A 27763-nucleotide genomic window follows, 5' to 3' on the forward strand; every position below is an offset into this window, starting at 1 on the left:
CTCGAAAAAAAAAAAAAAAAAAAAAGAACATCAAAATAACAACTGGCCGTGAAAACAAAAAGCTGCAACAGGATGTGGGTTGAATAAAGAGCATTTGTGTAAACTTTCAAGAATACCGAACCCAGTAGGGTACACTGCGGATGCACACCTGACAGGCAACAGACAGACTGGAGGGAGGAAAATTAGACGGCCCGGGCCTCATCTCCATTTTTTTAGTGAGAGCTGCATATTGCCCGGTTGCCTTCTAAGACCCGATCCAACCCCGACATCCCCAGGGTTCCATGAAGTGAAAAAAATTATTCTTCCTTTTCCTCTCGGTTCCAGTTGGGGTGCATCCCTAACTTAACCAGGGCACCTGCTCACTTTTTTGCTCGCTTTCTTTTTTCACTCCGTTCCCAGATCTTGCCAGCTCCTCGGCATTCAACAAACACGCGTTTCCGTGAACCTGTCCAGGAAAGAGGGTCATCTGTCACGTTGGAAAGAGCACTGTGTACACGGGGGCCAAACAGCAACTTAGGGTCAGCAAGCCGCTCCCCGCTCGGCCTCAGTTTCCTCCCAAGCAGCCCGTCTAGCCCCTTCCAGCCGGTGCCCTCAAGGATTCCAGGAATTCTGTCCTTCCTGGCCGAAAACAACACTGAGGCTTTTCACAAAGCACTCCCACCCCCACCCCTCGCTCCCCTTAGATCCACAGCCCGCGTCCCTGGAACCCGGGCTGCACCGCGCTGGTCACATGAACTCCGGCTTTCTCTGGTGTGACGGCTCTCTCCGATCCCTTTGTGAGCGCAGGTTTTGAAAGCCAACGACCGGGTTCTGGGTTTGAGACGCGCAGGCAGCCGCCGGCGGAAGGCTGTCGGAGCCCATCGGCCCGCCTCCAGAGCCAACGCGCCGCGCGGGCCGCGCGCCCCGGATTCCGCTCCGCCGCCGCCCGCCGCGGCCTGGCCCGAGGGCGCCGGGCCGCCAGGACGCCAGGTGAGCCGCGAGGGCCCGGGAGCCGCGACGGGCTCAGGGCGTGTCCGGCGCCGCGGCGGCCCGCGCCTCACTGTTCGCTCCTACCGGCTGTAGATGGAGCTGTCTGGGTTCCGGCCGCCTCCGACGAGCCTCCGAGCGCTCCTCTTGAAATGCCTGAGAGGGACATGCCTCCCAGGATGCAGTTTGTAGCAACATGGCAGCTGCGGTGCAGCTACCCTGCTGAAGAGGCGCCGGGACGGCCGCGCAGCTCGCAGCCGGGGCCCGGGCCGCAGCCGGGGTCGCAGCGTCGGCCGCTCGGGGCGGGCGAGCGCGCCGGGGGCGGCCGCGGAGCGCCGGGGCCCAGCTTGCCGCCGGGGAGCAGCCCGCACAGCCGCGCTCCGACGCCGCCGTCGCCGCCCGCGCCCGCCCGCCGCGCGCAGCCCCGAACAGGCCGGGGCCCGACGGCCGCGCAGCCCCGGCGGGCGAGGCCAGGCCGCGCCGCGCTGCCAGCCCGCCCACGACTCCGGGCCTGCGTGGGACTGCGCGCGGCGGCGGCGGCGGCGGCGGGGACTGCGCGGCGCGGGCCGGGCGGCGCAGGGCCATGGCCGAGGCGGCCCCGGCTCCGGGGAGGGCAGCTCGCGCGCGCACGGACGCGCGGCCTCGGGGCCCGGGGGACTGCCTGCGTGCTCCGGGCTCGGCGGCCCGGCCTGGGGTCTCGGTAAGGGCCGGGCGCGGCGACGTTAGCGGGGAGGGGGCGCCCTGGCGGGCTCGCGCGCCCCCTGGGGGGAGGCCGGCCGGGGCGGGCGGGAGCGGCGGCCGTCCGTGCGAGGCTGCGCGGCCGCACGGCGCCCGGACACGCGGCCCGAGGTGGGGCGCGGGCGGCGCGCTCGCTCCCTGGCTGCGGAGCCGGCGCTGCGTCCGTCGGGGTGGCCGGCGGCACGTTTTCCGCAGAGCTCGGCCCCGCGGAGCGGCTCCCGGCCTGGGCGCGGCGCTGACGCGGCTCTCCCATTTCGCAGAGCGGAGACACTGAGGCACGGACACCCGGCGGCGACCTGCCCTGACTGCCCCAAGGTCACGTAGCGAGTCGGCCCTGGCTGGGTGCCCGCAGCCCCGTTGAGGCCTGCCCTGCGTGCTGCGGGCCTGGACGGGGAGGGGGCGGCGCTGGCGGTGGCTTCACCGGGGTGGGCGGCCTGGGCTGGCTGAGCACTGGCTGCGGCCCGTCGGGGGAGGAGGGGAAGGCCGGGCAGCGCCCAGCCCAGCGTCTCTGATGTGGGGGGGGCCCTGTGACCCACAGCTTCTGCATCAGGAGGGCCCCGAGTCAAACTTGGGGTATGGATGGATGGGGTCTGGCGAGTGAGCACCTAAGAGGTTGACGTACCACTTCAGAGGGTCATTCAATAATTAAACACCCTCTCACCCAACGTGCTCTCTGAGGCACCCTATCTCTGCTAGGCAGGTTTGCTGCAGGGGGTCCGTGCCTTTGAGCCTGTTTCCCGTGTGTTTAGGAAGAGCTGGGATAGATGGCTTTCTAAAAGCCTCGCAGTTCTTAAAATAACAATAACAAAACTCATGGGAAATAAAACGAAGATTTTTTTTTAAAAAACCTGCCTACCTCTGGGCTTAGGTCTCCAGAACCCTTTCATGGCATGTAATTCTGGCGGAACCATCCTGGGTCATGTAAGAAAAATGCCACATCTTTTGTAAGAAGTATGATGTGTTTCGTTATGCGCTTTTCTAGTATGTTGGCATGGATCCTGGAGCCCCCATTCTCTTAACCATACAAGGAGGGAGAAAGAGAGACAGGTAGAATCTATGAACTGTGGCACAGAGGAGTTCTAACCTTCCTCTCTCTTCTAGGAGTTTGAGGATTTGAGCTTGTTCGTTTTAGGTATCTTTATTTAAGGGTAAGATCAAGCCACAGGTTTACTGGAACTGATGACATTGTATCAGGACTTAAGTAGAAGAAGGGGAAAGGGACTGGCCTTGTGATTCTTCACCCCTTTCCAGTACTCCAGGTCCCTAAATAGAGGAAACAAAATATACTATTTTCCTTTGAGCTCAGATTCAACTAGCTAATAGAGATGTCCTGCCCTGTTGGCTTTATTTACTATAATGAGTCTTTTTTTCTTGTTTGAGTTAAAACCTTGCGTTAGGCAGGCACCTAACCTGCCCTCCAGATATTTTTTCCTTCTTCCTACTAATTGTAGGCAAATAGCCCTCAGGTAGACAGACTTAATGTACCTCTTGTGTTGGCTCTGTTGGTTTCTTTACCTGTGTAAGGCTTCCAACTAAGGGATCTGTCTAGTCTTGCTACCAACTCAACAATGAAGGGCTGAGAGTTAAGATGTCCTTGACCACTCTCAGTGTTTGCAGAAGTATGCATCTGTGTGTATGTTGACAACTCATCGCTTGCATTAGGTTTCCTAGGGGATCTCGACACCACCATAATCAGCAATGTCTTTAAGGGATAGGGCCTTCCATCCCCATGTGCCTGTGGTAAGCCTCCCATAAGTGTTAAATCACCAAGCCTCTGACTTGGCTCACATCTATCAGCTACCTGTCTATAATTGAGGCCTAGAGTCCGTGTGACCTGAGGCAAGGCACATGTGACCTCTCCTATTTTCTGTGTTTTCGTAGGCTAAAGGTGGATAACTCCAGTAGCATCTAGTTCATCAAGTTTTGTGGGGCTCAGGTGAGGTAATCCTTTGAAACGCTTACACAGTTTATGGCACATAATAAATCCTAAGTATTTATCTTCCTAATAAGCTCCCATATAACAGTTATGGGTCGTACTTTCTCAAAGATCTGTGCTGGACAAGGTCTCAAAATCTTCGGTCTTTGGCTTAAAAGTATATTGCTACTGTGGTGAAGTCACGTGAATCAATGAGGAGACGTAAGAAAGACAGCTACGGGAGGCGTGGCAGTTAGACGAGTCATCCATATATGGCAAAAGGAGGCTCGTTACCTACCTAGTCTTTTCAGCTTGTCACTCCACAGCCATTTATCGGGCGCCGGCTAATTTCCTTACAGAACACTCTTGTAGAGAACACAGAGGCTGAACAGGGAGTCCTTGAAGGAATAGTATGAAGAAAAGAACAAAAATGGTTACAGAAAAACTCCGTGTAGATCCGGTAAAGGTATTGAATGACTAGATAAATGGACAAGGCACTCACGGAAGATCCCAACGTTGAACTCCAGCTCCCTCGTGGTTCAAGATTTTAACGTGGATGTGGCAAGATGGGGATCAGAGTGCCAAAAGGAACCACATCTTTATTCTGCCTCTGGTCCCTAACACCCTTGTCACACTTAAAACTAGTGTAATATCTGCACGGCTTCCCTCATGGCAGGCCTGCCTTCTCCCTCATTCCCTACCTCAAGAGCCACACTGAGGGAGCCAAGCCCAGCAATGTACACCTGTCCCAGTGGGCCATCTACCTAGGAAACCTGGACTCCTGAGGAGGCTGAATTGCCTGTGTTACCCGCCACCATATCTCAGTGTCCTTTACTTGGAGCAGAAGCCTTGCCCCAAGCCCCAGCCTCTGCAGACAAACAAGCAGGCCATAGTGGAAAGGGCAGCGATAGGTATTGATGGGACCAGCAGCCGAGTGCTCTGATTCCCCCCCCCCCCCCGTCCCCTTTCCGCCTGCACACCGTTCATCATATCTGAACGTGTTGGGGGAAGCGTGGCTCTGTGGGAAACAGAAGGTGGCATGGCCGTCCTTTATGTGGTGTCCCTAATAGCTTTACCATCAAGGTCTACATCAGTGCCACTGTCGGAAGACATTTGCTTCCTTGGAATGTCTTATTGTTGCAGAAACTGAGGGCATTTTAGCATGAATGCCTATTTCTTGGATTTGTTTTGCCAGCTGGAGACTGTGACCTTTAATGCTGTCTGTCCTTCTCTCCTTGAACACAGGTCCAGCAGCTGGACATGGAGGACGAACACTCATCACCTCTGTCATTCTCTGGCGTTCCACACGAAGAGTCTGTGCATCAGGCCCCTGCTGGACTCCCCAGAGAAACTGTGTTCCCTTCTTGCATTCTTCCCCCCAAAGAAATTCCTTCCTTGTCTCCCACCGCCCCCCGGCAAGGTCCCCTGCCCCAGACTGACAGTACTCCTAAGCAAGAGACTTCTGGCCAGATGTCACATGTTCTCCAGAAGGGACCTTCACTCCTGTATCCTGCCACCTCTGAGCAAGACACACACCACCAGGTATCCCTGGCTTCCCAAGAAGAAACCCAGTACTCTCCTTCAGCTGCTGGTCAGGGGACCCCTCTCCTTTCCCACTCCATCCAACATCAGGAAGCTCCACCCCACTCTCCTGAGGTTCCTGAGAAAGACTCGCTGACTCTGTCGCCCACGGTTCCGGAGACTGACATGGATGCCCTGCTCCAGAGTCCCACTTCGCAAAAGGACACTCCTTTTCCTACCTCCTCTGCATCCCAGAAGGAGCAGCCGCTGCCCACCACAGAGATCACTCGCCTGGCTGTGTGGGCTGCCGTCCAAGCAGTGGAGAGGAAACTGGAGGCCCAGGCCATGCGGCTGCTGACCCTGGAGGGCAGGACAGGGACAAATGAGAAGAAGATAGCAGACTGTGAGAGAACGGCTGTGGAGTTTGCAAACCATCTGGAGAGCAAGTGGGTCGTACTGGGGACTTTACTGCAGGAGTACGGGCTGCTGCAGCGGCGCCTGGAGAACATGGAGAATCTGCTGAAAAACAGAAATTTCTGGATCCTGCGGCTACCCCCAGGCAGCAATGGAGAAGTTCCCAAGGTAGGGCCATTTACTGGGGTCTTCCCGAGGAAAACGTCTGCCGGGGAACCTGGCTTAGGGGTTTAGTTCAGTTGAAACAAAGGGAAGGTGATGGTTGGGAAAGGAAAATAAGAAGTAAGGCTCCCTGCTGTCCAGTATTGCCTCTTCTGCTGTTGTTAAAAGCACAGAGTGGTATGAAAGCTCACTTACAAAGCAGTGAGCGAAGCCCTTCCCAGAGCCTGAGATAAGATGCAGAAGGAAGGCTTGGAAGACTGTGTAGAGCCTGCCCTTCCAGTCTGCCCTCCGCACACTCTGGTTCTGCACGCTGACTTCATCCCACTCCAGGTTAATATGTCTGCACTGAACATGAACAAGTTCCTCTAGCTGTCCCTGAGTGATAAATTGTAGCAACTGTACCCAGCATTCACACTGGGGCAGCATTGCATGCCATCCAGGGATGATTTAAAGTGCTGGAGCTTTTTATAGGTTTTATGAAATTACTGTGCCGTTATATATAAGGACTTCAGCATCTGCAGACTTTGGTATCCTGAGGTTCTGGAACAATCCCTTGCAGGTACCGAGGGACAATGGTACCAATGAGCAATGTTTAATGCTTTCCCCTCAGATGGCACAGCAGCAGAATGTAGTTTCACTGTTAGAAGTTTTGTGCTCTCTGACATATTTTTTTTGTCAGTTTACTTCTAAATCTTTAATGCCAAAAAAGCTCATTCAGGAAGTATCCTTGAGGAGCTAAGAACCAGGCTTTCATCTTATTTTCCAGACGGCTCTAAAGGAACATGAGTGTAGACCAGTTTTCTTTTTGTTCCAAACAGACTGTAAGCCAGTACCTCCTGAGGGCTGGTGTGCATTAGAACTCTAGGACCTCACTAAAGGCACACTGGTCCCTGAAGGTCCAGGGCAAGGCCTAAGAGTCTGAATTTCCTGCCGGTTCCCTGTTGCTACTGGTGCCACGTGTTTTAAAGTCAGGGAAAAGCCCCAGGCAAGATGAATCCTCCAGTCTGTAAAGCCCCTAAGCAAGGGCAGGGGAGGAAGGCTTTCCTCTCCTGTCCTTAAGAAGGGGAGCTGGGGTTTAACAGTCTCTGTGGTATTAGATCCCTTTGGTCTTTTCTGACCCAGTTGTTTGGTTTCAGGTCCCTGTCACATTTGATGATGTCGCCGTCCATTTCTCAGAGCAGGAATGGGGAAACCTCTCTGAGTGGCAGAAGGAGCTCTACAAGAATGTAATGAGGGGCAACTATGAGTCTCTGGTCTCTATGGGTAAGAAGGCAAACATTTGGTTTGGTTTTGGTTTTATTTGGTTCATTGGTGGGGGAACATGTTTGGGTTTAGGTTTGTATGTATGAGTTGTTTTGTTTTGTTATAGAGCTGCCTTGGCTGACCTAGAACTTGCTGCGTAGATCAGGCTGGCCTCAAACTCGCTGAGATCCTCCAGATTCTGCCTCCCTAGTACCAGGATTATAGGAATGCACTGCCGTGTATATGATAAGTTTAATAGGATCTTTCTGTTGAGAGAGGCTAGCCTGAAACAACCATTTATCCCAGACTGCCCTTGAATTTATAATCCGGCTGCCTCAACTTCCTGAATGTTGAGATTATAGACTTGCGCTACCACACCTTGCTTCAGAGAGAATTTTACTTAGTTTTTGTGTATGTGTATATTATGTTGTGTGCATGTCTGCACGTGGAGGCCAGCAATCAATGTCAAATGTTGTTCTTTGTTTTTTGAGATGAGGCCTGTCACTAAGCTAGTTCACCTGACTAGGCTGGCTGGCCAGTGTGCTTCTGGGACCTCTCTGTTTCCCCCAACCCCCGACCCCACCAGCACTAGGGTTACAGATGGTCACCACCACACCTGGTTTTTACATGGGTGCTGGGAATCGAGCCTTGTTCTCGTTCATAATGAGCAGGCACTTTACCATCTGAACCATCTCCCCGCCCGCAAACAGAATTTTAAAGAGTGCCACAGATGGGTTAGAGTTGCTCAGTGGTTAAAAGTTCCCAGCACACACATCAGGTAGCCTACAACTACGTGTAAGGCCAGCTCCAAAGGTCTGACACTCTCTTCTGAACTTTATAGGTACCTGGAATCACATGTACACAAACATACATGTACATGTAATTAAAAATAAGATAATTTCTTCTTTTAAAAAGAGTAACATTAGGGGGCTGGAGAGATGGCTCAGAGGTTAAGAGCATTGGCTATTCATCCAAAGGTTCTGAGTTCAATTCCCAGAAACCACATGGTGGCTCACAACCATTTGTAATGGGGTCTGGTGCCCTCTTCTGGCCTGCAGGCATACACAGACAGAATATTGTATACATAATAAATAAATAAATGTTTTTAAAAATATTTTTGAATTAAAATTAATTTTATTATTAAAATTAATAAAAAATAATATTTTTTAAAAAATTGTTTAATAAAACAACAAGAACAACAAAACCAAACCTCTCACATAACTCTTGTATATCAGTATGGCACAGCTGGAACAATCTGTACATAGAGACACCACACTCTGGAGAAGCACTTGGGGCAGCAGGGGAAAAGCTGGCTAGACGATGGTGGGCTTCTCCATCAGAACATTTCCCTGTATCCTGCTCACAAAATTCATTATTATTGAAAGGAAAGTCTGTAGAAGAGACAGATGTACTGAGGGCCTACTGTGTGTCATCAGGGTGTGAAATGCTTCCCAAGAATAACATGTAGTGAGGGACTGAGGACAAGACCAGAGACCTAGTTTTCTTACCCATACAGCTGAACACTCTCACTTACTGAGGCCATATGGCCCCAGGGTCCTGGTCCGCATTAGGAAGTCACAGTCTCATAGAAGAAGTCTGTCTTATACCAAGGTCTGTTGGTTCTTGTTTTCATTAAAAACGTGAAGGGACAAGAAAATTGGAAGATGGACTTTCTTTCATATGTATCCTTTTCTCTCGTGTGTAAATTTTTTTATAAAGATAAAAGAAAAATCTGAGGGTCTCAGTAGATAAAGAGCTTGCTGTGCCAGCACAGGAAACCTGAGTTAAGATTGCCACCACTCAACATAAAAGCGAGACACAGTGATGTACATCTGAATCTCCAGTGCTGGAGGCGCCTGGAGCTTTACTAGCCAGTCTAGTCAAAACAGCTTCAGGGTCAGGGAGAGACCCCGTCTTGAAAATGAGGAAGGAGATGGGTGGTGGTAGCACACACCTTTAATCCAAGCACTCCTGAGGCAGAGGCAGGAGGATCTCCGAGAGTTCGAAGCCAGCCTGGTCTACAGAGCAAGTTCCAGGACAGGCTTCAAAGCTACAGAGAAATCCTGTCTCGAAAAACAAACAATGAGGGAAAGTAAAGAGAAGGACACCTGATGTGAAACTCTGGCTCCCATCCATGCAAACAGGTGAGTACGCCTGCGTACCCCACCCAGAAGCACAAACACGAGAGAAATGTTTGCATGCTGAGTACACTGTTGGACAAAGACTTTGATTCAGGTGCTAGAGGTGTCTCAGCAGTTAAGAGCACTTGCTGCTCTTGCAAAGGACTTCAGTTTGGTTCCCAGCACCCACAAGGCAACTATCTGTGGCCTCTGTGGGTATGAGGCACACATGGTACACATACAGACATGTAAGCAAACATTTATACACATAAAATAAAACTAAATAAATATGGGGCTGGAGAGAGAGCTTATGTTACAAGCACCTGATGCTCTCCCCGAAGACCGGGATTTGATTCTCAGCACCCACAGGTAGCTCACAACCATGTGTAACTTCAGTTCCAAAGGATCTGATGCCCTCTTGCCTCTATAGCACTGTATACATGTGGACAAACAGACGTGTAGGCAAAAATGCCTGTAGACTTAAGCAAACTGATTTATGCTAGAAAAGGTAATTTTAGACATATTTTTCCATAGGTTAACATTACTCTTCTTAAAAATTTATGTTTTTTTTAAATACCGGCATAATTATGAAAAGTTACCAATTTGCAGTAACAAAGAACAACCACTATGCACTCGCTATCGCCACCCCACAAAGGAAGTGTCCCCTTTAGATTGTGTCCTTTCTCATCTTACACATGTAGTGTGGAGTTTGCACAAAGGCAACCATTCACTTACAGTACCTTACACTGGACCAGGGGACAGCTTTCTTTATCAGCACCTGTAGGCCACAACCCTTGGAAAGAAGGTACAGTATCCAGGTGAACTGTGGCTTTTTTAAAAAAATATGTTTTGATTGTTTTGCCTTCATGTTAGCATGTGTACCACATGCATGCCTGGTGGCCATGGAGATCAGAAGAAGGCACTGAACTCCCCTAGAACTCGAGTTAAAGGTGATTGTGAGCCACCACGTGGGTTCTAGAAACCTAACCCGATTGTCTGCAAGAGCAACAAGTGTTCTTAACCCCTGAGCCTTTTCTCCAGCCCTCTGAACTCTGGCTTTTGACTGTACGGCTGCTGAGCCATGCTGCTTGTGTGTCTCGCTGCTGTTTGATAAACAGCCCTGTAAATCTGTGCATCGACCCAGTGATCGACAGTACAGATGTGGAGTGGGCTTGGGGTGAGAGATGTACCACCGTGGTGCCTCCTAGATGGCTGAATGGTGTCTTGTCTGCAGCAGCACATTAGAATGGATTTCTTCACGCCCTTGTTTATTCTGTTGTTTTAAATCTCTGTTATGTTTTGTTTTGTTTTGTGAGACAAGATTTTGTAACCCAGACTGGCCTCAGATGTGCTGACCTTGAACTCCTGATTCCTCTCCGTTCCAAGTACTTAATATAGGCAAATATTTGTCCTTTCGATAATGAAAAACTGATACTATTTTTATTCGAGTGTATTTATTTGGTGGTTAGTGAAGTTGTACATTTTTTCTATGTGATTGCAAGTCATTTGTCTCCTGTGAATTACCTATTCATACTTTTGCTCCTTTTTCACTGATTATAAAGGTTGCTTCTGTATAATTATGAATTAATCATTTGCTATATGTGATGAGTGTGTATGTTTCTAATATTTCTGCCACATTTCTTCATCTTTTTATTTTAAAATAATCTTAAACTTTTTGAGAAGTATTGAGAATTGAACCTAGGGTCTCATATATGTACCACTGAGCTACATGCCTGCCCTAACTTTTTCTTTTTCTTTTGTAAACAGGGTTTCACTATGTAGCCTTAGCCAACCTGAAACTCACAGTATAGCCCAGGCTCACCTTGAATTCACAGAGCTCTGCTTACCTCTGTCTCCCAGTGCTGAGATTTAAGTGCATGCCACACATCTGGCCTCTTATTTTGTTTTTAAATTTTTTTTCTTGGGTACAGGCTCTCCCTCTGTGGCCCAAGCCAGCATTGGACTCACAGCAGTTCTGTCTCCGCCTCCCAAGTGCTGGCATTACAGACATGAGCCATCATGATTGGCAACCCTTTTCTATATAAGAAACTCTTATCAGTATTTTGTTTTATGAATTTTATACTTTATCAGAGTTAGTTCTTGCTTCATACAATCTGAATTTTGTCATGAAGCTCCTGAGCAAGCTTCAGTACCTGTGAACAGCATGAAACACGCGTGCACAGTGGGCCTGGAGCAAGAGGCTGGATACTTGCCCATTTATTTTCCAGCATTGCTAGTCCCTGGAAGAAGGGCTGTTCTAGGTCACATCCCCTCAAATGATACCTTTACAGAATACAGTGCCACCTCTTACCATGGAATATTTTCTTTCCTTCCTTCTGCCCAGACTATGCAATATCCAAACCAGACCTCATGTCACAGATGGAGCGTGGAGAAAGGCCAGCCATGCAGGAGCAAGAGGACTCTGAGGAGGGTGAGACACCCACAGACCCCAGTGCTGGTGAGTGGCAAATGAATGGATGTCCCAGGGCCCTACATCCTGGGCCTTCCAGTAGTCAGGTGGCTACAGTTTGGGGTGCCACAGTAAGAGAGGATCTGAAAAGCATGATATGATAGCAAGCTGTTCAGGAAGGAGGCCTGCAGAAAGATGGTCTTCCTGGATCTCCCATGACCACCAGGAGCCCAGGTAGCTGATAAGTAGGAGTGCACAGAGTTGGTTGTCTTGGAGTTTTTTGCTGTTGTTTGTTTGGTTGGGTTTCTTTTTGACATGACCCATTCCTTTTTGCGGGAAGAATCACAGAGAAGACATTCTTGTATTAGGCTTGTTCCTCCTAGATTTCCCATAGAAGGCTATGCCTTCAGAGTAGAGAGCAGGAATGGACTTTACTAGGTAGTAGCCTGCACACACTCACTGTGAGCGATATCAGTTTTGTAGGCTCTGCCTGGGGACTTTCCTTTGGACTTGTATCACTTTCCCCAGAGATTTTGAGTAGAAGCATCCCATTTTCCTTCAGGGGGGAATGTAACCATCAAGAATAATAGAACATCAGCCACACCTCTAATTCCTCCACTAAGAAGGCAGAGGCAGGTGGATCTATGAGTTCGAGACCAGCCTGGTCTACAGAGTGAGTTACAATACAGCCAGAGCTAAAAGAAAAAGAAGACTAGAACAGCATTGGGGATTCTATTGCTTTCAGAAAGGAAATCAGGAGATTATCCTGCTGGGGAACTCAGTGACCAGCAGACAGACTTTGTTATGAGTGAATGTCATTGATTTGAAGACTACAAGAAACAACCCAAGGCAAAATAGGTTTGTTTGGGCTCCCAGCCTCAGAGGGGTCAGGCCATGGATGCCTGGCCCATGCACTCGATGCTAAACATCAGATGAAGGGGTGAGGCTTACCCCAACTCAATACCACAGATAAAAATAGATGAATTTGAAAGTAGATGAAGTCAGGGGTTCGTCTAGGGCTACATGTTAGTTGGAGGAAAATCTGTACTTTAAAGGTTTGAGTGACCACATCTGAAAATAAGAATTGGGTGGAATAGAGAGATTCTGTGTGGAAGAACTCAGAGGCAGGGAGGCTTATTGTGGTCAAAACCCTGAAAATAGGACTGTTGCCCCACTGGTTTTGAGGTCCAGGGCTGCACTGGTAGCATCCAACTCTTCGTCTGTCTACCTTTGTCATCTGTATCACAGATGGGCCTCCCATTGAGTAGGGTCCGACGTGAACAGCAAATGACCAGGCCAACTTGCCCTGAGCTGGGTTCAGTCTGGCACACTTATCCAAGCCTGAGCTTCCGCAGAGGCAGTGGCCTCATGGAGACAGCTGTACCGTGTTACTTGTTGTTCTTCTCCTTCCCAGCCCTTGGAGCTGACATCAGTAGGAGCAGGTGACACAGGACCATTGCGCCACATACTTAGCTACAGACAGTTGCACCCTGAGAAACTGTAGGTGCTTTATACATATCTGGGATAATCTGTCCAGTGTCTCCTCACTAGCAAGAGGTGGCAGAGGCAACCCTGAACCAGGTCCAAAGGTTCTGGTTCCTATGCTACCAAACGGGCATCTAGAAACAGAATTTTCTTAGTTCCACATGTCAAGACTGACAGTTTTAGTTCCACATGTCAAGACTGACAGTTTTATGAGCCGCTTCAGTATATTCATTCAGTGCTTTTGACCCCTAAGAGGTCCAAAGAAAATTCAGATATTTGCATTTACAAATATCTCACAGCCCTGCAAGAGCAAAACAAGTCAGAAGGCGTGGCAGAAATAAGTATTCTCATACGTTTTAAACATTTTTAAAACATTAATACATTTGACTTAATAATGTCCTTTGAGAGAGTCTGTAACATTGAACAGAATCTAAAATACAGTTTAAAAATACTATGTATAGGGCTGGAGGGATGGCTCAGTGGTTAAGAGCACTGACTGCTCTTGCAGAGGACCTAAGTTCAATTCCCAGCACCCACATGGAAGCTCACAACTGTCTATAACTCCAAAATTTGATATCCTCACACAGACATACATGCAGGCAAAACACCAGTGCACATAAAATAAATAATTAAAAAAAGAATGCCTGTTTAGTATACAAGTCCCTAGATTTGATCTTTAAAAACAATACTATGTGTATCATATGCTTTCTGTCACCTCTGACATCACATGAAGAATTTTTATACCATAAGATTCACTTGTTTGTTTATTAGTTAGTTCATCAGATTTGTTTTTTATATCAGGTACTTTGTCCATAGCTGGATACCCAAGAGGTCCTTGCTCTCACTAAGGCTTATACACCCCAGTAGGGAGGACCAGTTCTAGCAACCACTTTTACGCTATATGTAAATAGTCACCGCACTGGAAAGATGGCTCAGCCATTAGCACGGACAGCTCTTGGAGAGAACCCACGTTCAGTTCCCTGCACCCACATCAGATGGTGCACAGCTGCCTATCATTCCAGCTCTAGGGGATTCACTACCATCATCAAGCATGCTTATGAACATGGTGTGTGCACATGACCTCGGTGCACACAGATGTGCACATAAGTAGAGTAAGTCTTTAAAATAAAACAGAAAAACCACAATCACCTCCTGTAATGCAGCTGTCACAAGAAGCAGCCAGATTGCAAGACAAAACACAGGTTTTGCGGACCTTGGGGGGTCAGAAAGGCATCATACGGACTGGCAAGATGACTCAGCGGGTAAAAGTGTTTGCTGCCAAGCCTGCGCATCTGAGTTCAAACCCCAGGATGCCCATGATAAAGGAGAGAACCAACAAGTCCTCTGGCCTTCACATGCATGCCTTGGTACGCTTGCACTCATGAATGCGCACGTAGCACACAAATACAGTGAAAACATTCAGTTAAGAAAACAAATCTTGGAACAAGGAAATGTTAGTAGAGACCTAATAACAGCTAGGTTCCTTGCTCCTAGGAGAACTGATTGAAGGGAAGATATGGAAGCTGGGAGACGGTGGTGCGTAGAGGCCTTGGCACAGCCCGGGGGAGCAGTGGCTGTTTGTAAGATTTGTCTTGACTGTTGGCCAAGAGAAGCTTAGTGACTGGTGGATGTGAGTAGGGGAGTGGAGGATGCAGAGGATGGTTTCTAGCCCCTGACCCAGCTCACGGGGAAGATGAGAGACATGAAGAAGAGAAACAACAAAAATTCACTTTTGAACATGTGGGTGGAGACCCCAGGGAGAAAGCTGCTGAACAGAGTGGAGTTCAGAAGCAGGGGTCTGAACTAGAGACAGTTAAATTTTCTTTTTTTCCTTTTTTTTTTTTTTTTTGGTTGGGAGCCTGTCCTGGAACTGTCCAGGTTGGCCTTGAACTCACAGAGATCCGCCTGCCTCTGCCTCCCGAGTGCTGGGATTAAAGGCATGTGCCACCACTGCCCGGCGACAGTTAAGTTTTCATGACAGGATTTCTTTGTGTAGCTTTTGGCTGTCCTGGAACTCACTCTGTAGACCAGGCTGGCCTTTAACTCAGAGTTCCACCTGCCTCTGCCTCCTGGATGCTGGGATTAAAGGCATGCACCACCACTGCCCAGTCCCCAGGTCTTGTTTTATCTTAATTTTTCTATGTATGTATGTGCAGTGTGCATACATATATGTATGTAGGTTCCTGTGTCTGTGTATGATGTCAAGAGTCTTCTTCAATTGCTCTTCACCTTATGTATTGAAGTAGAGTCTCATATTGAACCCAGAGCTCACTGATATGGCTAGTTCCAGTATCCTTGTCTCTGCCTTCCTTATGCTGGGATTACAGGGCCACTATGCCCAGCCAGCATTTGCATAGTTTCTGCTGATCCAAAGTGGTTACTTATGTAACAAACACTTTAACCACTGAGCCATCTCTCTAGGGTGTTTTCTATTTATTTTATGTGTATGGGTATTTTACTCGAATGTCAATCTGTGTATACCACATGCATGCCTGGTGTCCATGGAGGATAGAAAAGGGCCTCTGAAATTGGGTCCTCTGAAACTGGAGTTATTGACAGTTTGAGCCACCATGACTTGGAATTGAACCCAAGTTGTTGTTGTTGTTTGTTTTGTTTGAAACAAGGTCTCTCGGTGTAGTCTTTGCTGTTCTGGTGCTCTCTGTGTATACCAGGCTATCAAACTCACTGCCACTCCCTCAGCCTCCAACAAATAAAAGGGGGGAGAAAAGGAAGGAAGAAATGGGAAAGAAAATTAAGACAAAGTGGGCTCTGTGAAAGATCCTGGCCACACCAGAAGGTTCTAGAATTTTTACAAGTAGAGGAAACTAAATAAATGCTACATATGTGTGAATGCTCTGAGTGTGGAGTTACATAGCTGAGGGGATTGAGGGGAATTTGGAGCTGAGTGTGTGACCATTAACAGTGAGCAAAGCAAAAGAAAAGATGATCACCTCTAGGGAGAAAGCCAGCTGCAGACACAAGCAACGCTGGCTGTGACTTCACATCAGGCTTACTGAAACCATGAGAAATCTGGTAGCTTAGTGAGGGCGTTGGAGGGGACAGTCCTGTCTAACAGGCCAAAGAAGTGTCCATTCAGGTGTGTTTTTAGGAGCCAGGAGGTAAAAAGCATGGATCCTTGGAATCCCTGGCTACCTAGTGCGTTTGAGGCTAGCCTGAGCTACCTGAGACCCTGTCTGTAGAACAGCTGGCAGCGTGCGAGGGTACTGTAGCACATCAGTCTTCCGAGAGCTGACGAAGGGCATCAGAGTACTGTTTATACCAGCGCTTCTCAGAAAAGTCGGGGTGGGGCGGGGTGACAAGAGTAAAATCCTAAATCACCTTTTTATTCTTCCTAGTATTCTAATACACGCGTATACATATGTTTTTATATTGTAAATGTACTCTACTATAAAACAAGTAGAGTAAAACAGATATTAGAGAAGCACATCACTTGCCAGCTGTTTTTGCTAAGCATCTGAGCCAGGCAAAGTAGTTTATTTAATTTGTAGACTTTCCTGTTGATATGCATTTAGTAGACCCAGTAAAGACCCTTCCTTATTAGTATCTCTCTGCAGTGTCCTGAAACTTTTAAAAATGGGTTTTCTAGGTCAAAGGCTGTGCCCATTTAAACATTTAACAGATATTGGCAGATACCCTTCAACTACTACCCCAATCTCTCTGCTTTGATCTAAATATGAAAGTAATGCCATACACTCTGGTCAGTAATCAGAATTTAGCTTTGTATGACTTGCAGGAGTTATGGGTATAAACCAGTGGTTTTCAACCTTCCTAACGCTGTGACTCTTTAATACAGTTCCTCATGTGGTGAACCCCAATGAAATAAAATATTTCATAGCTGTAATTTTATTACTGTTATGAATCACAGTGTAAATATCTGATACACAGGATATGTGATATGTGGCCTGTTGCACGAGAGGGGGGGTCCCTTTGTTTGTCCTGGCTGCCCGACTAGCTTATGCCCGAAATAATCACACAGAAACTATATTCATTTAAACACTGCCTGGCCCATTAGCTCTAACTTCTTATTGGCTAACTCTTACATATTAGTTTAACCCATCTCCATTAATGTGTATCAGGACGTGACTGTGGCTTACCAGCAAGAGTCTAACCAGTGTCCGTCTTAGGCAAGAGATCCATGGCTTCTCTCTGTCTGTCCTTCTCAGCATTCAGTTCTGTCTTCTCCATGCCTACCTAAGCTCTGCCCTATCAAAAGGCCAAGGCAGTTTCTTTATTTACCAATGAAAGCAACATACAAACAGAAGGACCTCCTACACCAGTAACCCCTGTGGAAGGATAGTTCAGCAAAACCCACAGGTTGAGAACCTGGTATAAACCACACTCTGATGCCGCTCTTCAGCTCTCAGAAGACTGCCGTGCTACAGCCTTTCCTTTGTGTCTGACTGTTAACTCTTTCACTCCTCCTTTTCTTCTTTGAGATTATTTCTTTTTTTTTTAATTTATTTATTTATTAAAGATTTCTGCCTCCTCCCTGCCACCGCCTCCCATTCAATGAGATTATTTCTTTTCATTGATTTCTAAAAGCTTTCTGTTAGTGGTATCAGGGTCTCGTAGCCCCAGGCTGGCCTTGAACTCCTGATGCTACCACCTCCCAAGTGCTATTCTAAAGATGTTTTAAACATCAAAGGAATGCTTGGTGGTGACTCTTTATGAACTAAGCTTTGGCAGGTGGAAGCTGGACAAACACCTCTCCCAGCAGTGGGAAGCTGAGGTAGGCAGATCTCTGTGAGTTTCAGGTCTCTCTAAATAAATAAATAAATAAATAAATAAATAAAATCAAAGATATTAGCTCCTATCTATCATATCTATGAAAATATTTCCCTAAGGTGGGAAGTACTTTTGTATATAGTACTTATATTTGTGTTGGTATAACCATTTTAAGTTTTTCTTTATTGAGATTAATCGGTCATTTTCTTTATAATATCTGAGTTTCACATCATCAACTACAGAAATATTGGGACATTTTATTCAGTAAATACTGTGAACACTAGACTTAGGCCTGTGGGCTTCCTAAAAACTGGTAAAAACCAATAATGCCAGCCTATGAGGAAGATAAGAGAGTTGGATCCATAGTTCGTGGCCCGGCTGGGCAGCTTAGTGAGTGGCTGTCAGAAGTAAAAAGAGAAGCAGGGTGTGGTAGTGCGTGTCTGGAATCCCAGCACCTGGAAGGCAGAGGAGGCAGGAGAGGGCTGGGCTAACCCTGAAGGTATTTGAACAACTTTTAAAACTAGAGAACAAAACAAAGGAAATGTGAAACATAACCAATTGTTTAAGTTTCTCCAAATCTAACACTGCATAATTTCCATTAACAGGTAACCCTTATATATTCAAAATCAGTTTGTAGGATAGTTTTTCTGTTTCTTAACAGTCTTTATGAAAAGCAATTATAGAGATTAAAAAATCAGTCCATCTAGGTACAGTAATACATGTTTGTCCTCCCAACAGTTGGGCTACAGAGGCAGGAGGGTCCCCACAGCAGTGAGGCTAGCCCGGATATAACATCACAGATTAAATAAATTTCTTGCGTAGCTATTGGCTTGTCAGCTCTTTACTACTAATAATAGCGATACATGTTCACAGTGTATAAAAGGATTATTCCACAGCAAGAACCCAGACCTAAAAGCTGTCCTCTGACCTCCTGTGCAAGTGTGGTACATGTGCCAACTCAACAGCATAGACACATAACTGTCATAAAGTAACTCGTCATGGCAGCACAGACCTGTAATCCCAGCATCATTATACAATGGCAAAAGAACTGCAAGCTCTAGTTGGCCAGCCTGGGCTACATAGCAAAAGATTTAACAGCAGAAGCTTATAGTTGATGTGGATGGGGAGCATTTAATGTTTGTGTGAACAACCAGACAGCAAGTGTATACACCCAGACTTTTTCCTAATACAGAACTAATATGATTTCATTATTCACATTTAAGGTGTGTGTCTCAAATTTAAAAAGTAAAATGCCAGGCGGTGGTGGTACATACCTTTCTTTAATCCTAGCTCTTGGGAGGCAGATCCCTGTGAGTTTGAGACCAGCCTGGTCTACACAGTGAGTTCCAGGACATCCAGGGCTTCACAGAGAAACCCTGTATCCCCGAAAAAACAAAAACAACAACAAAAAGTAAAATGGGGGCTGGGAGCACAGCTCAGTGGTAGACATGTCTGGCTTGCATTAGATCCCAGGTTCCAAACCCGTGGACCACAAGAAATACGAGGGCACCCCTGCCTGTCTTACATGGAGCATCTCTAAGGTGGACACCCCTGCCCATCCTAATCTTACATGGGGCTTCTCTGAGGTGAGCCCTCTGCATCACCACCCACATGATCCAAGCTGGCGGAAGACATGTGCAGAGGGGCTCTTGAACCTGTGTGGCAGGCCTTTTGCAAGTTGGGTTTTTTGCAATATTTTGCTTTACCAAAAAACCAAAAGAACATAATTGTCGGCCATTGGCCATAAAGAACAATTTTTAATGATGCCTCAACCCCATGGTTTTTGTAGTAAGTTCAAAGAATCAAATGACATTTCCCAACTGAGCACCTTCCACAGTACCTGTGTCTGTAAAAACATGGAAAACAGAGTAGACCTAATTCTGATCTGTCTAATTATACAGTAAGAATATATGTTTATTCTCTTGTAATTGAACTAATTGAGAAAAATTCTCCTTATCTTTAGATTTGTTTCCAAACTTTTTTATTTTCCATATTAGATAACTGTTTATCATTCTGCATAATTGACGCTAAGGATAACTTCAACCAGGAAGAAATGAACATGTACAGCCTTGTGACTATTAGCAGTGAAAACAAGATTATATTTCAATTTTCAGAAACATTCTTGTGGCCTATGAGGTGATCAGCAAAAGGCTCCTGAGCATGGAAGAGCATTTGATTAGGATAGCATTCGTGGGGCCAAGTGGGATTGGAAACAGGCTCAAGGTAGAGAAGAGTGGAGTTAAGATCCCAGCTGTCGGGCTGGAGAGATGGCTCAGAAGTTAAGATCATTGGCTGTTCTTCCAGAGGTCATGAGTTCAATTCCCAGCAACCACATAGTGGCTCACAGCCATCTATCATGAGATCTGGTGCCTTCTTCTGGCCTGCATGCAAACATGCACACGACACTGTGTGTGTGTGTGTGTGTGTGTGTGTGTGTGTGTGTGTGTGTGTGTGTGATAAATTATATGTATAATTATAAAAAAACGATCCCAGCTTGTCTGTGTGTATTTTTTTTAAAATATTTATTTATTTATTATGTATACAATATTCTGTCTGTGTGTATATCTGCAGGCCAGAAGAGGGCACCAGACCTCATTACAGATGGTTATGAGCCACCATGTGGTTGCTGGGAATTGAACTCAGGACCTTTGGAAGAGCAGGCAGTGCTCTTAACCACTTGAGCCATCTCTCCAGCCCCCGTCTGTGTGTATTTTTAAACAAATAATGAATTTAAAACTGCCAGAGTTTTCAGATTCCATTGATGACCTTAAGGAATGGGAAAAACTCATTTCTGTCTCAGTGTCACTCTAGAAATTATATTTTTGTTGTAAGTTTTTTTTTTTTTTAAGACAATCTCAGTGCATCCCAGATTGGCCTTAAGCTTGTGACAATCCTGCCTCAGCACCCCGAGTGCCAGGGTTATAGTGATGACCCAGTTTACGTATATATTTATTCAAAAATGTGCAAAGAGACTGTTTTGAAATGTTGTTTTAGGGAGTAGTAAGTAAACTACTTTCAGGAGTTTATGCGGGTTAGGGAAGTTGTGTATCTGGGGGGCGCACAGTGATTTGAGACGGGCTGAAGGCCGGGGAAAGGCACAACTTGAGGGCCTCCAGAATGAAGACGAACAGCAGTGAGGAGAGAGCGGGCATACGTGGGGACAGAGTTAACTGTTCTTATTGCCCTAACAAACTACCCCAAATGTGGTAATTTATACAGAAGACAGTTCTGTTATAGACATTGTTTCGCTGTAGGGTCAGTACCCGGGAGGTAGAGGTTGGGAAAAGAGCTCAGGTCATCCTTGGCTGCAAGCTAATTCCAGGTCCTCCTGAGCTCCAGACCAGCCTGAGTTGAAAAGTGAGACCCTGACGCTGGAAGAGAAAGCCCGTGTATTTAGCTTACAGTTTTGACTGCCGAGCGCTTGTCGCCAGCACCTCGTTACTCTCAGAAGTCCTGGCTCCATCCTAGCACAGCAGATGGCATCCTGTAGATGAGAGGAGAGGAACCGTGACTCTTTCATAGCCTGCGGCGCCGCCTTCACCGCAGTAGTGCCCCCAATCTGCCCATCTTTTCACCACCTCCAGTACTAGTACATAGGATTGCATGTGAGCCCACAGAACAGTGGTTCTCAAGGACAAACCTCTACAAACAGCAGAAAATTAGTTATGAAGTAGCAACAAATAATTTTATGGTTGGGGTCATCACAACATGAGGAACTGTTAGAAAGTCGCAGCATTGGGAAGGTGGGACCCGCTCCTTTAGAAGATACCTAAGATACCCAGACCACCAGCACTGGAAGTTTGGGAGGCTGGGGCAGGAAAACCACAAATTTAAGACCTGAAAGGACTGGAGTAAGTTCAAAGACTGTGTGGAGAATTTAGCATGAGCCTCTCTAAAAAGTGAAAAAGAGGAGCTAGAGAGACAGCTCAGCACTTGAGAGTACATGCGGCCGAGGATGACCCAAATTCTTGATCCTCCTGCCTCCATCTCTAAGAGGTGGAGATAAACTTATCTCTTTAAAAAATTAAAAATAGGCAGTACTTACTACACAATCATTCTGAAGGACCAGTAGGTAAAGGAAATCATATATCCCTAGCCAAGAAATGTAAGCAGCCAGCGTGTTGGTGCACTCCAGTGTTAGTGCCTGTAATCACAGTTTCGGAGGCTGAGGCTGGCCTGGTCTACACAGTGATTTCCAGGCCAGCCAGGGCTACATGGTGAGACCTTGTTTCAAAAACCAAAAACAACAACAAAAAAGAAATAGAATCAAAGTTGCCACTTTTTGCATTTGTTGAAGAAAAGGATCATATGCAAATGTTGCTGTCAGGGATGTAGTGGAAAGGTGAGCTGCCATTGCAGTCTTCAGTATCATAGAAATGAAACCACTGTTTTGTAATTGGGAATATAAACATGTTTGTTGTAGAATTGTTTACTGTAGCAAAAGACGAGGACAAAAAAATATTTTTCCATTAGAGAATAACTTGCTAAATTACATATGAGCCACAGGATGGGATATATGGATCATTTAAAAGACTGGTTAGCACTGTGGAAAATTGTCTACAAGATAGTTGATCACAGAGGAAAGAGGCTGTTTTATTTGAACTCTTAACAGTGACCCAAGAATAAAATTAAGGTATATATGCTGATATGAATGTAGCTATATAAGCATGGAGTCAATTGTAGCTAATAACAGGCATCATCTACATAGTCCTAATGGTGCATTGAGAGGAGAAAGCAAATTAATAGGGGAAGAAAAGACTGCATTGAAAAGCAAAAATGTGTATTGTGCTCCCATTCGTGTGGAGTGATGCTGTATCTACAGAGCCCATCTGAAATTAATAGAGATCTGTGCAAGAAAGCACAAATATTACAGCCATGTATCTAGTGGTGTTCTGTCTGGTTAAAAACAGACGGAACCCAGGACACCCCCCCCCCCAGTCATACCTGTGCTGGTAAATGATGTGGGCCAAGAGGAGGACCTGGGAGTCTGAGAAGTGAGGAGACAGCCCACCCTTTTATGGTCTTTGGTGCATAGATGGACCAGCAAGAGAGAAACTGGGTTTTGGTTGCCTGACGTGAAAAGTGAAACAATTTTTTAAATAACTTAGAATTTATAGGGAATAAAGTTTTTATTATTATAACTCGACTCCAATTTGTAATAGTATTCTAGACTACAAAGTGTCCAGAAAATTCTTTCTGCTCACCATGAACTCTATTGTATTTTTTAGGGTCTCTATTAAAAAGACCTGTTGGAATGTAATGCTAGGACTGTAGAAACCTGGGGAGGTGGCATGACTGCTCTGTGTGTCCTCACCTTCCCTCAGCACACGATGGCATCGTGATTAAGATCGAGGTGCAGACCAATGATGAGGGCTCAGAAGAACTGGAGACACCAGAGCCGCTGATGGGACAAGTGGAGGAACACGGCTTTCAGGACTCAGAGCTGGGTGACCCCTGTGGAGAGCAGCCAGACCTGGACTTGCAGGAACAAGAGAACACGCTGGAGGAGTCCACCGAGGGCTCCAGCGAGTTCAGCGAGCTCAAACAGATGCTGGTGCAGCAGAGAAACTGCACGGGTGAGTTCTGCGTTGTGGGGCTGCAGAGGGCCTGTCCCCTGTGAAAGGGTCCTAATAAATTCAGGATTTGTTAGAATCTCCCAGCCTAGGAAAGAAGTTGGTCTGCCCAAGATTGGCACAAACAAGAACTCAGAGACAGATGAGGTCAGAGCACGTCTGAGGTCACACAGGCAGTGGCAGAGCTCGAACTTCCTTCTCATTTATATTTATCTCATGCTGTTGTGACTTTGGAGTTTGGTAGTTTTGTTTTATTTGCATAGTGTTGTCTGTTTTTGAGACAAGGTCTCACTAAGTAGCCTAGGCTAGCCTTCTAGTGCTGGGAATGAAAGTTTGTGCCAAGACACCCTGCAAGAAAAGCATGTTTTAAAAACAACATGGGCAGTCCTTGTGAGCCTATACAAGGGTCTGCTGACTCTGCCTACCATTCTGAGTCCTAACCTAGAAAGGGTTAACTCTCCTCTTTTCTTTCCCCACCCATCCTCCCCCACCCCAGCTCCCCAATGCTGGCCAGAGTCTGAGTGTGCTTTCTCTTTAGTCTTTCTCTGGAGTGCCTCTCTGACCTCCATGCCAGCCTAACTCAAACAGCATAGCTTTTCCTTCATTTCTCCATTCTCCTCCTCTGAGCAGCTGCTGAGATTTATAGCTTGCCTGCCCTGGGGTTTTCCTTTTAAACTCTTAAAAAGAGAGATTCCTGTCCTTCTCTGCTTGGCTCTGGCCACAGTGCTTGTAACTACATAATCCCAGTGTCTTCATTCTACTCCCCGGGAGTATAGTACTGTACCAGTGGGCATTCAGTGCTGATCCTGGAATATCCTTCATGACAGTTTGTTTTGGTGCTCCAGTTTTCACTGGTTGGCTCTTTGTGTTTCGTTTATTTGTTTGTTTTGAGACTGGGGGCTTCCAGTTGTAGCTTAGATTGGCCTTATTCTTGATCCCTCCTGCCTCAGCCTTCCCAATGCTGAGAGTGCAAACATGTACCACCTCACCTGGCTGTAATCTACATCTTTTCAATTAATAAAAATCTCACGGTAAGCTTGGTCAAGTGATTAGCATCTAATTTATTAGATTTAAATAAGCGCCCCGAGGCCAGGTCTGGAGGCTCTCAGCACACCTGTGCTGCCTGTCCAGCACTGCAGTTGACAAGCTCTTCCTAACGCTGTGACCCTTAACACGGTCCCTCACGTTGTGGTGGCCCCAACCATAAAACTATTTTCGGCCCTACTTCATAACTGTAATTTTGCTACTGTTATGAATAATCTATATCTGTGTCTTCCAGTGATCTTAGACGATCTCTGTAAAAGGGTCTTTTGACCCCCAAAGGGTCATGCAGTGCTCAGGTACAAAAGACAGGTGTAAAATTCTCTAGAAAGATTTTGTTAGAATTTAAAAACTGTACTGGAGGGCTGGAGAGATGGCTCAGAGGTTAAGAGCATTGCCTGCTCTTCCAAAGGTCCTGAGTTCAATTCCCAGCAACCACATGGTGGCTCACAACCATCTGTAATGAAGTCTGGTGCCCTCTTCTGGCCTGCAGATATACACAACAGAATATTGTATACACAATAAATATTAAAAAATAAATAAATAAAAATAAAAACTGTACTGGAGACATAGGTCAGTGGTTAAGAGGACAGACAGTTCCCAGCACTCATGTTGGCAGCTCAAAATTGCCTGCAACTCCAGCTCCAGTGGGATCCCTTACCCATACACAGATACACAATTAAAAGGCAATAAACAGCTGAGTAATATTATACAGACTGAGTGGGTTATAGTTAGGAAATTGTGTGTGTGTATGTATTATGGTGTGGTGGTGTGTAATAACAGCTAGAAAGGAAGCCATGAATTTGAAAAGAGCAAGGAGAAGTAAATGGGAGGGTTTGGAGGGGGAAAGGAAGGAAAGAAATGTTATTTTCACAAAAGATATCTGAGCAAGGTAGCACTCACCTTTAATCCTTAAGAGGCAGAGATGGGTGAACTCTTGAGTTCAAGATCAGCCAGGGCTACCTAGAGAGACCCTGCCTCAAAAGCTAAACAATTAACACTGGTTAGGAAATGCCAAATACCTGACTATAAAACACCTGGAGAAATTTGAATGAGTCAGATGTCGCGTAGATTCTCAGGGACCCCTGTAGAACTTGGCTTTATTCAGGTCCTATGGGAACAAGCCAGACTTGGAGGTCCAGGGAATCCATCGGGCGCACTGCAGGGCGCTGCACTCTGGATCCTGAAGGTCTCTGAGACCTGCATCTGTAGTTCCTGGGTTGCCAGAAAACCAGAGCCCGAGTCCCAGTAGAGAAGAACTCAGTTGTGTCGAATGTCACTCACAGGTCAGGATCACACAGCAAGGCAGAGAGACTGAGAAGGAGGAAGGAATTAATGGAGGTGGGTCAGTGGCATGACGAGGAGAAAAACAGGTGGGCTCGGGGAGGAAGAACTGTCTGAAGGAGAAGGATGTTGATTCTGCAGTGCCCTTTGAGACCATTGCCACCTAGGCCCCAGTGCACCGAAAAGAGAAGTGGAACTTTGCTGTCCCACAGACTGGAGTCCATGTGCACAAGCTCAGGCACGGTGTGATGGTTCTCAGGGCTGGTTTCTTTCCCTCTGGGGCATGATCCTCCAGCTACTTCGTATTAGGAGTACCAGGGCACCAAGTAGCCAGCTCCTCTACTTCCTCCCCAAGAGCCCTGTTTAGTTCTGGGTTTCACAACTGGTCATCCAAAGGTAGGAATCATGGGACTAGATTTTCCCAAAAGGAGGAATTTGGATAAATATATTTATGTATCAAGGGGTGTGTGTAGCACAATGTTTGTTGGTGTAGATGAGGATTAAGCCTTGTGCTTATCCAGGATCAGGGTTCTAGATAATGGCTAAACTCTTTTTTTCTAACCTTGGAGCAGAGGGGATCGTGATAAAGACTGAGGAGCAAGAGGAGGAGGAGGAAGAAGAAGAGGAGGATGAGCTGCCACAGCACTTGCAATCCCTTGGGCAGCTATCCGGGAGGTACGAGGCCAGTATGTACCAGACCCCCCTTCCTGGGGAGATGTCCCCCGAGGGCGAGGAGAGCCCCCCACCCCTGCAGCTGGGCAACCCAGCAGTGAAGAGGCTGGCGCCCAGCCTTCATGGACATTCACATGGGCATGGTGAGCGGCACCTGGGTGAGAACCGTGGGTCCTCCAGCCAGCAGCAGCGGAATCGACGAGGCGAGCGGCCCTTCACTTGCATGGAGTGCGGCAAGAGCTTTCGGCTGAAGATTAACCTTATCATCCACCAGCGCAACCACATCAAGGAGGGGCCCTATGAGTGTGCCGAGTGTGAGATCAGCTTCCGCCACAAGCAGCAACTCACACTTCACCAGCGCATCCACAGGGTGCGCAGCGGCTACGTCTCCCCGGAGCGCGGGTCAGCCTTCAATCCCAAGCACTCGCTCAAGCCGCGCCCCAAGTCGCCCAGCTCAGGCAGTGGTGGTGGCCCCAAGCCCTACAAGTGTCCCGAGTGTGACAGCAGCTTCAGCCACAAATCAAGTCTGACCAAGCACCAGATCACACATACGGGAGAGAGGCCCTACACGTGCCCGGAATGCAAGAAGAGCTTCCGCTTGCACATCAGCCTGGTGATCCACCAGCGTGTGCATGCTGGCAAGCACGAGGTCTCCTTCATTTGCAGCCTGTGCGGCAAGAGCTTCAGCCGCCCATCGCACCTGCTGCGCCACCAGCGGACTCACACCGGCGAAAGGCCCTTCAAGTGCCCGGAGTGCGAGAAGAGCTTCAGCGAAAAATCTAAGCTCACCAACCACTGCCGCGTGCACTCGCGCGAACGGCCGCATGCATGCCCCGAATGCGGCAAGAGCTTCATCCGCAAGCACCACCTGCTGGAACACCGGCGAATCCACACGGGTGAGCGGCCCTACCACTGCGCCGAGTGTGGCAAGCGCTTCACACAGAAACACCACCTGTTGGAGCACCAGCGAGCACACACTGGCGAGCGGCCCTACCCCTGCACGCACTGCGCCAAGTGCTTCCGCTACAAACAGTCGCTCAAGTACCACCTGCGGACCCACACGGGCGAGTGAGCATGCGCCCCGCCCCTGCCCTGGCCAGATGAGCAGCTAGGTGCAAGGTTCTATGGTCCCTGGGACCGGTGCCTCAGTTGCCCCCAGGCTGAGCCCAGTGGGCGGGAGCGGGGCGCCCCAAGCCCTTCTGCTGTGAACCCTCCTCCCCTCCTGTCCCTTCTCCCCAGGACGGGTAGTGAAACCAGGTCGCTTGTTGCCTGCTTCCCCCAGGGTCCCAGGGGGGGAGCTCTTGGGCCTGGGGAACCCCTTCAGGCTGTTAATTTCCTTGACAATAAAATGGATGAAAACAATCTGCACGGGGGCAGTGATTTGGCTGCCAGCCACTCACAGGCGGCGATGCAGGGCCATTTAGTCCGGGATAGAACTTTCTAATTACCTTTTGGATACTGTGGTTCTATTTGA

The 27763-nt window shown here is 47.5% G+C and overlaps 1 protein-coding gene across 4 annotated transcripts; it reads left to right on the forward strand.

Annotated features, from left to right (window-relative positions):
- The first annotated feature begins 707 nt into the window (after nucleotides 1-707).
- Nucleotides 708-27763, forward strand: Znf777 (zinc finger protein 777). 4 transcript variants are annotated; one of them, XM_041640760.1, is made up of 8 exons: nucleotides 1535-1666; nucleotides 1965-2019; nucleotides 3586-3640; nucleotides 4865-5722; nucleotides 6853-6979; nucleotides 11423-11536; nucleotides 23044-23295; nucleotides 26190-27763. In XM_041640760.1, the coding sequence occupies exons 4-8, from the start codon at nucleotides 4880-4882 to the stop codon at nucleotides 27359-27361; spliced, it is 2508 nt and encodes an 835-aa protein (XP_041496694.1). In that variant the 5' UTR covers nucleotides 1535-1666; nucleotides 1965-2019; nucleotides 3586-3640; nucleotides 4865-4879; the 3' UTR covers nucleotides 27362-27763. The 4 variants fall into 4 exon arrangements, with proteins under 4 accessions (XP_041496695.1, XP_041496692.1, XP_041496694.1 ...); XM_041640759.1 differs by lacking the exon at nucleotides 3586-3640; XM_041640761.1 differs by lacking the exons at nucleotides 1535-1666; nucleotides 1965-2019; nucleotides 3586-3640 and adding an exon at nucleotides 708-969.

The sequence above is a fragment of the Microtus oregoni genome, unplaced genomic scaffold (genome assembly GCF_018167655.1).
Source record: "Microtus oregoni isolate MIOR12 unplaced genomic scaffold, Mior012 000064F_ref0000363, whole genome shotgun sequence".
NCBI lineage: Eukaryota > Metazoa > Chordata > Mammalia > Rodentia > Cricetidae > Microtus > Microtus oregoni.

Coding starts and splice junctions, on each gene's coding strand:
- Znf777 (XM_041640758.1), top strand. CDS start 1,550: ATGGCCGAGGCGGCCCCGGCTCCGGGGAGGGCAGCTCGCGCGCGCACG. Junction 6,980..11,422: donor TGAGTCTCTGGTCTCTATGG/GTAAGAAGGCAA, acceptor CCTTCTGCCCAG/ACTATGCAATATCCAAACCA. Junction 11,537..23,043: donor ACCCACAGACCCCAGTGCTG/GTGAGTGGCAAA, acceptor ACCTTCCCTCAG/CACACGATGGCATCGTGATT.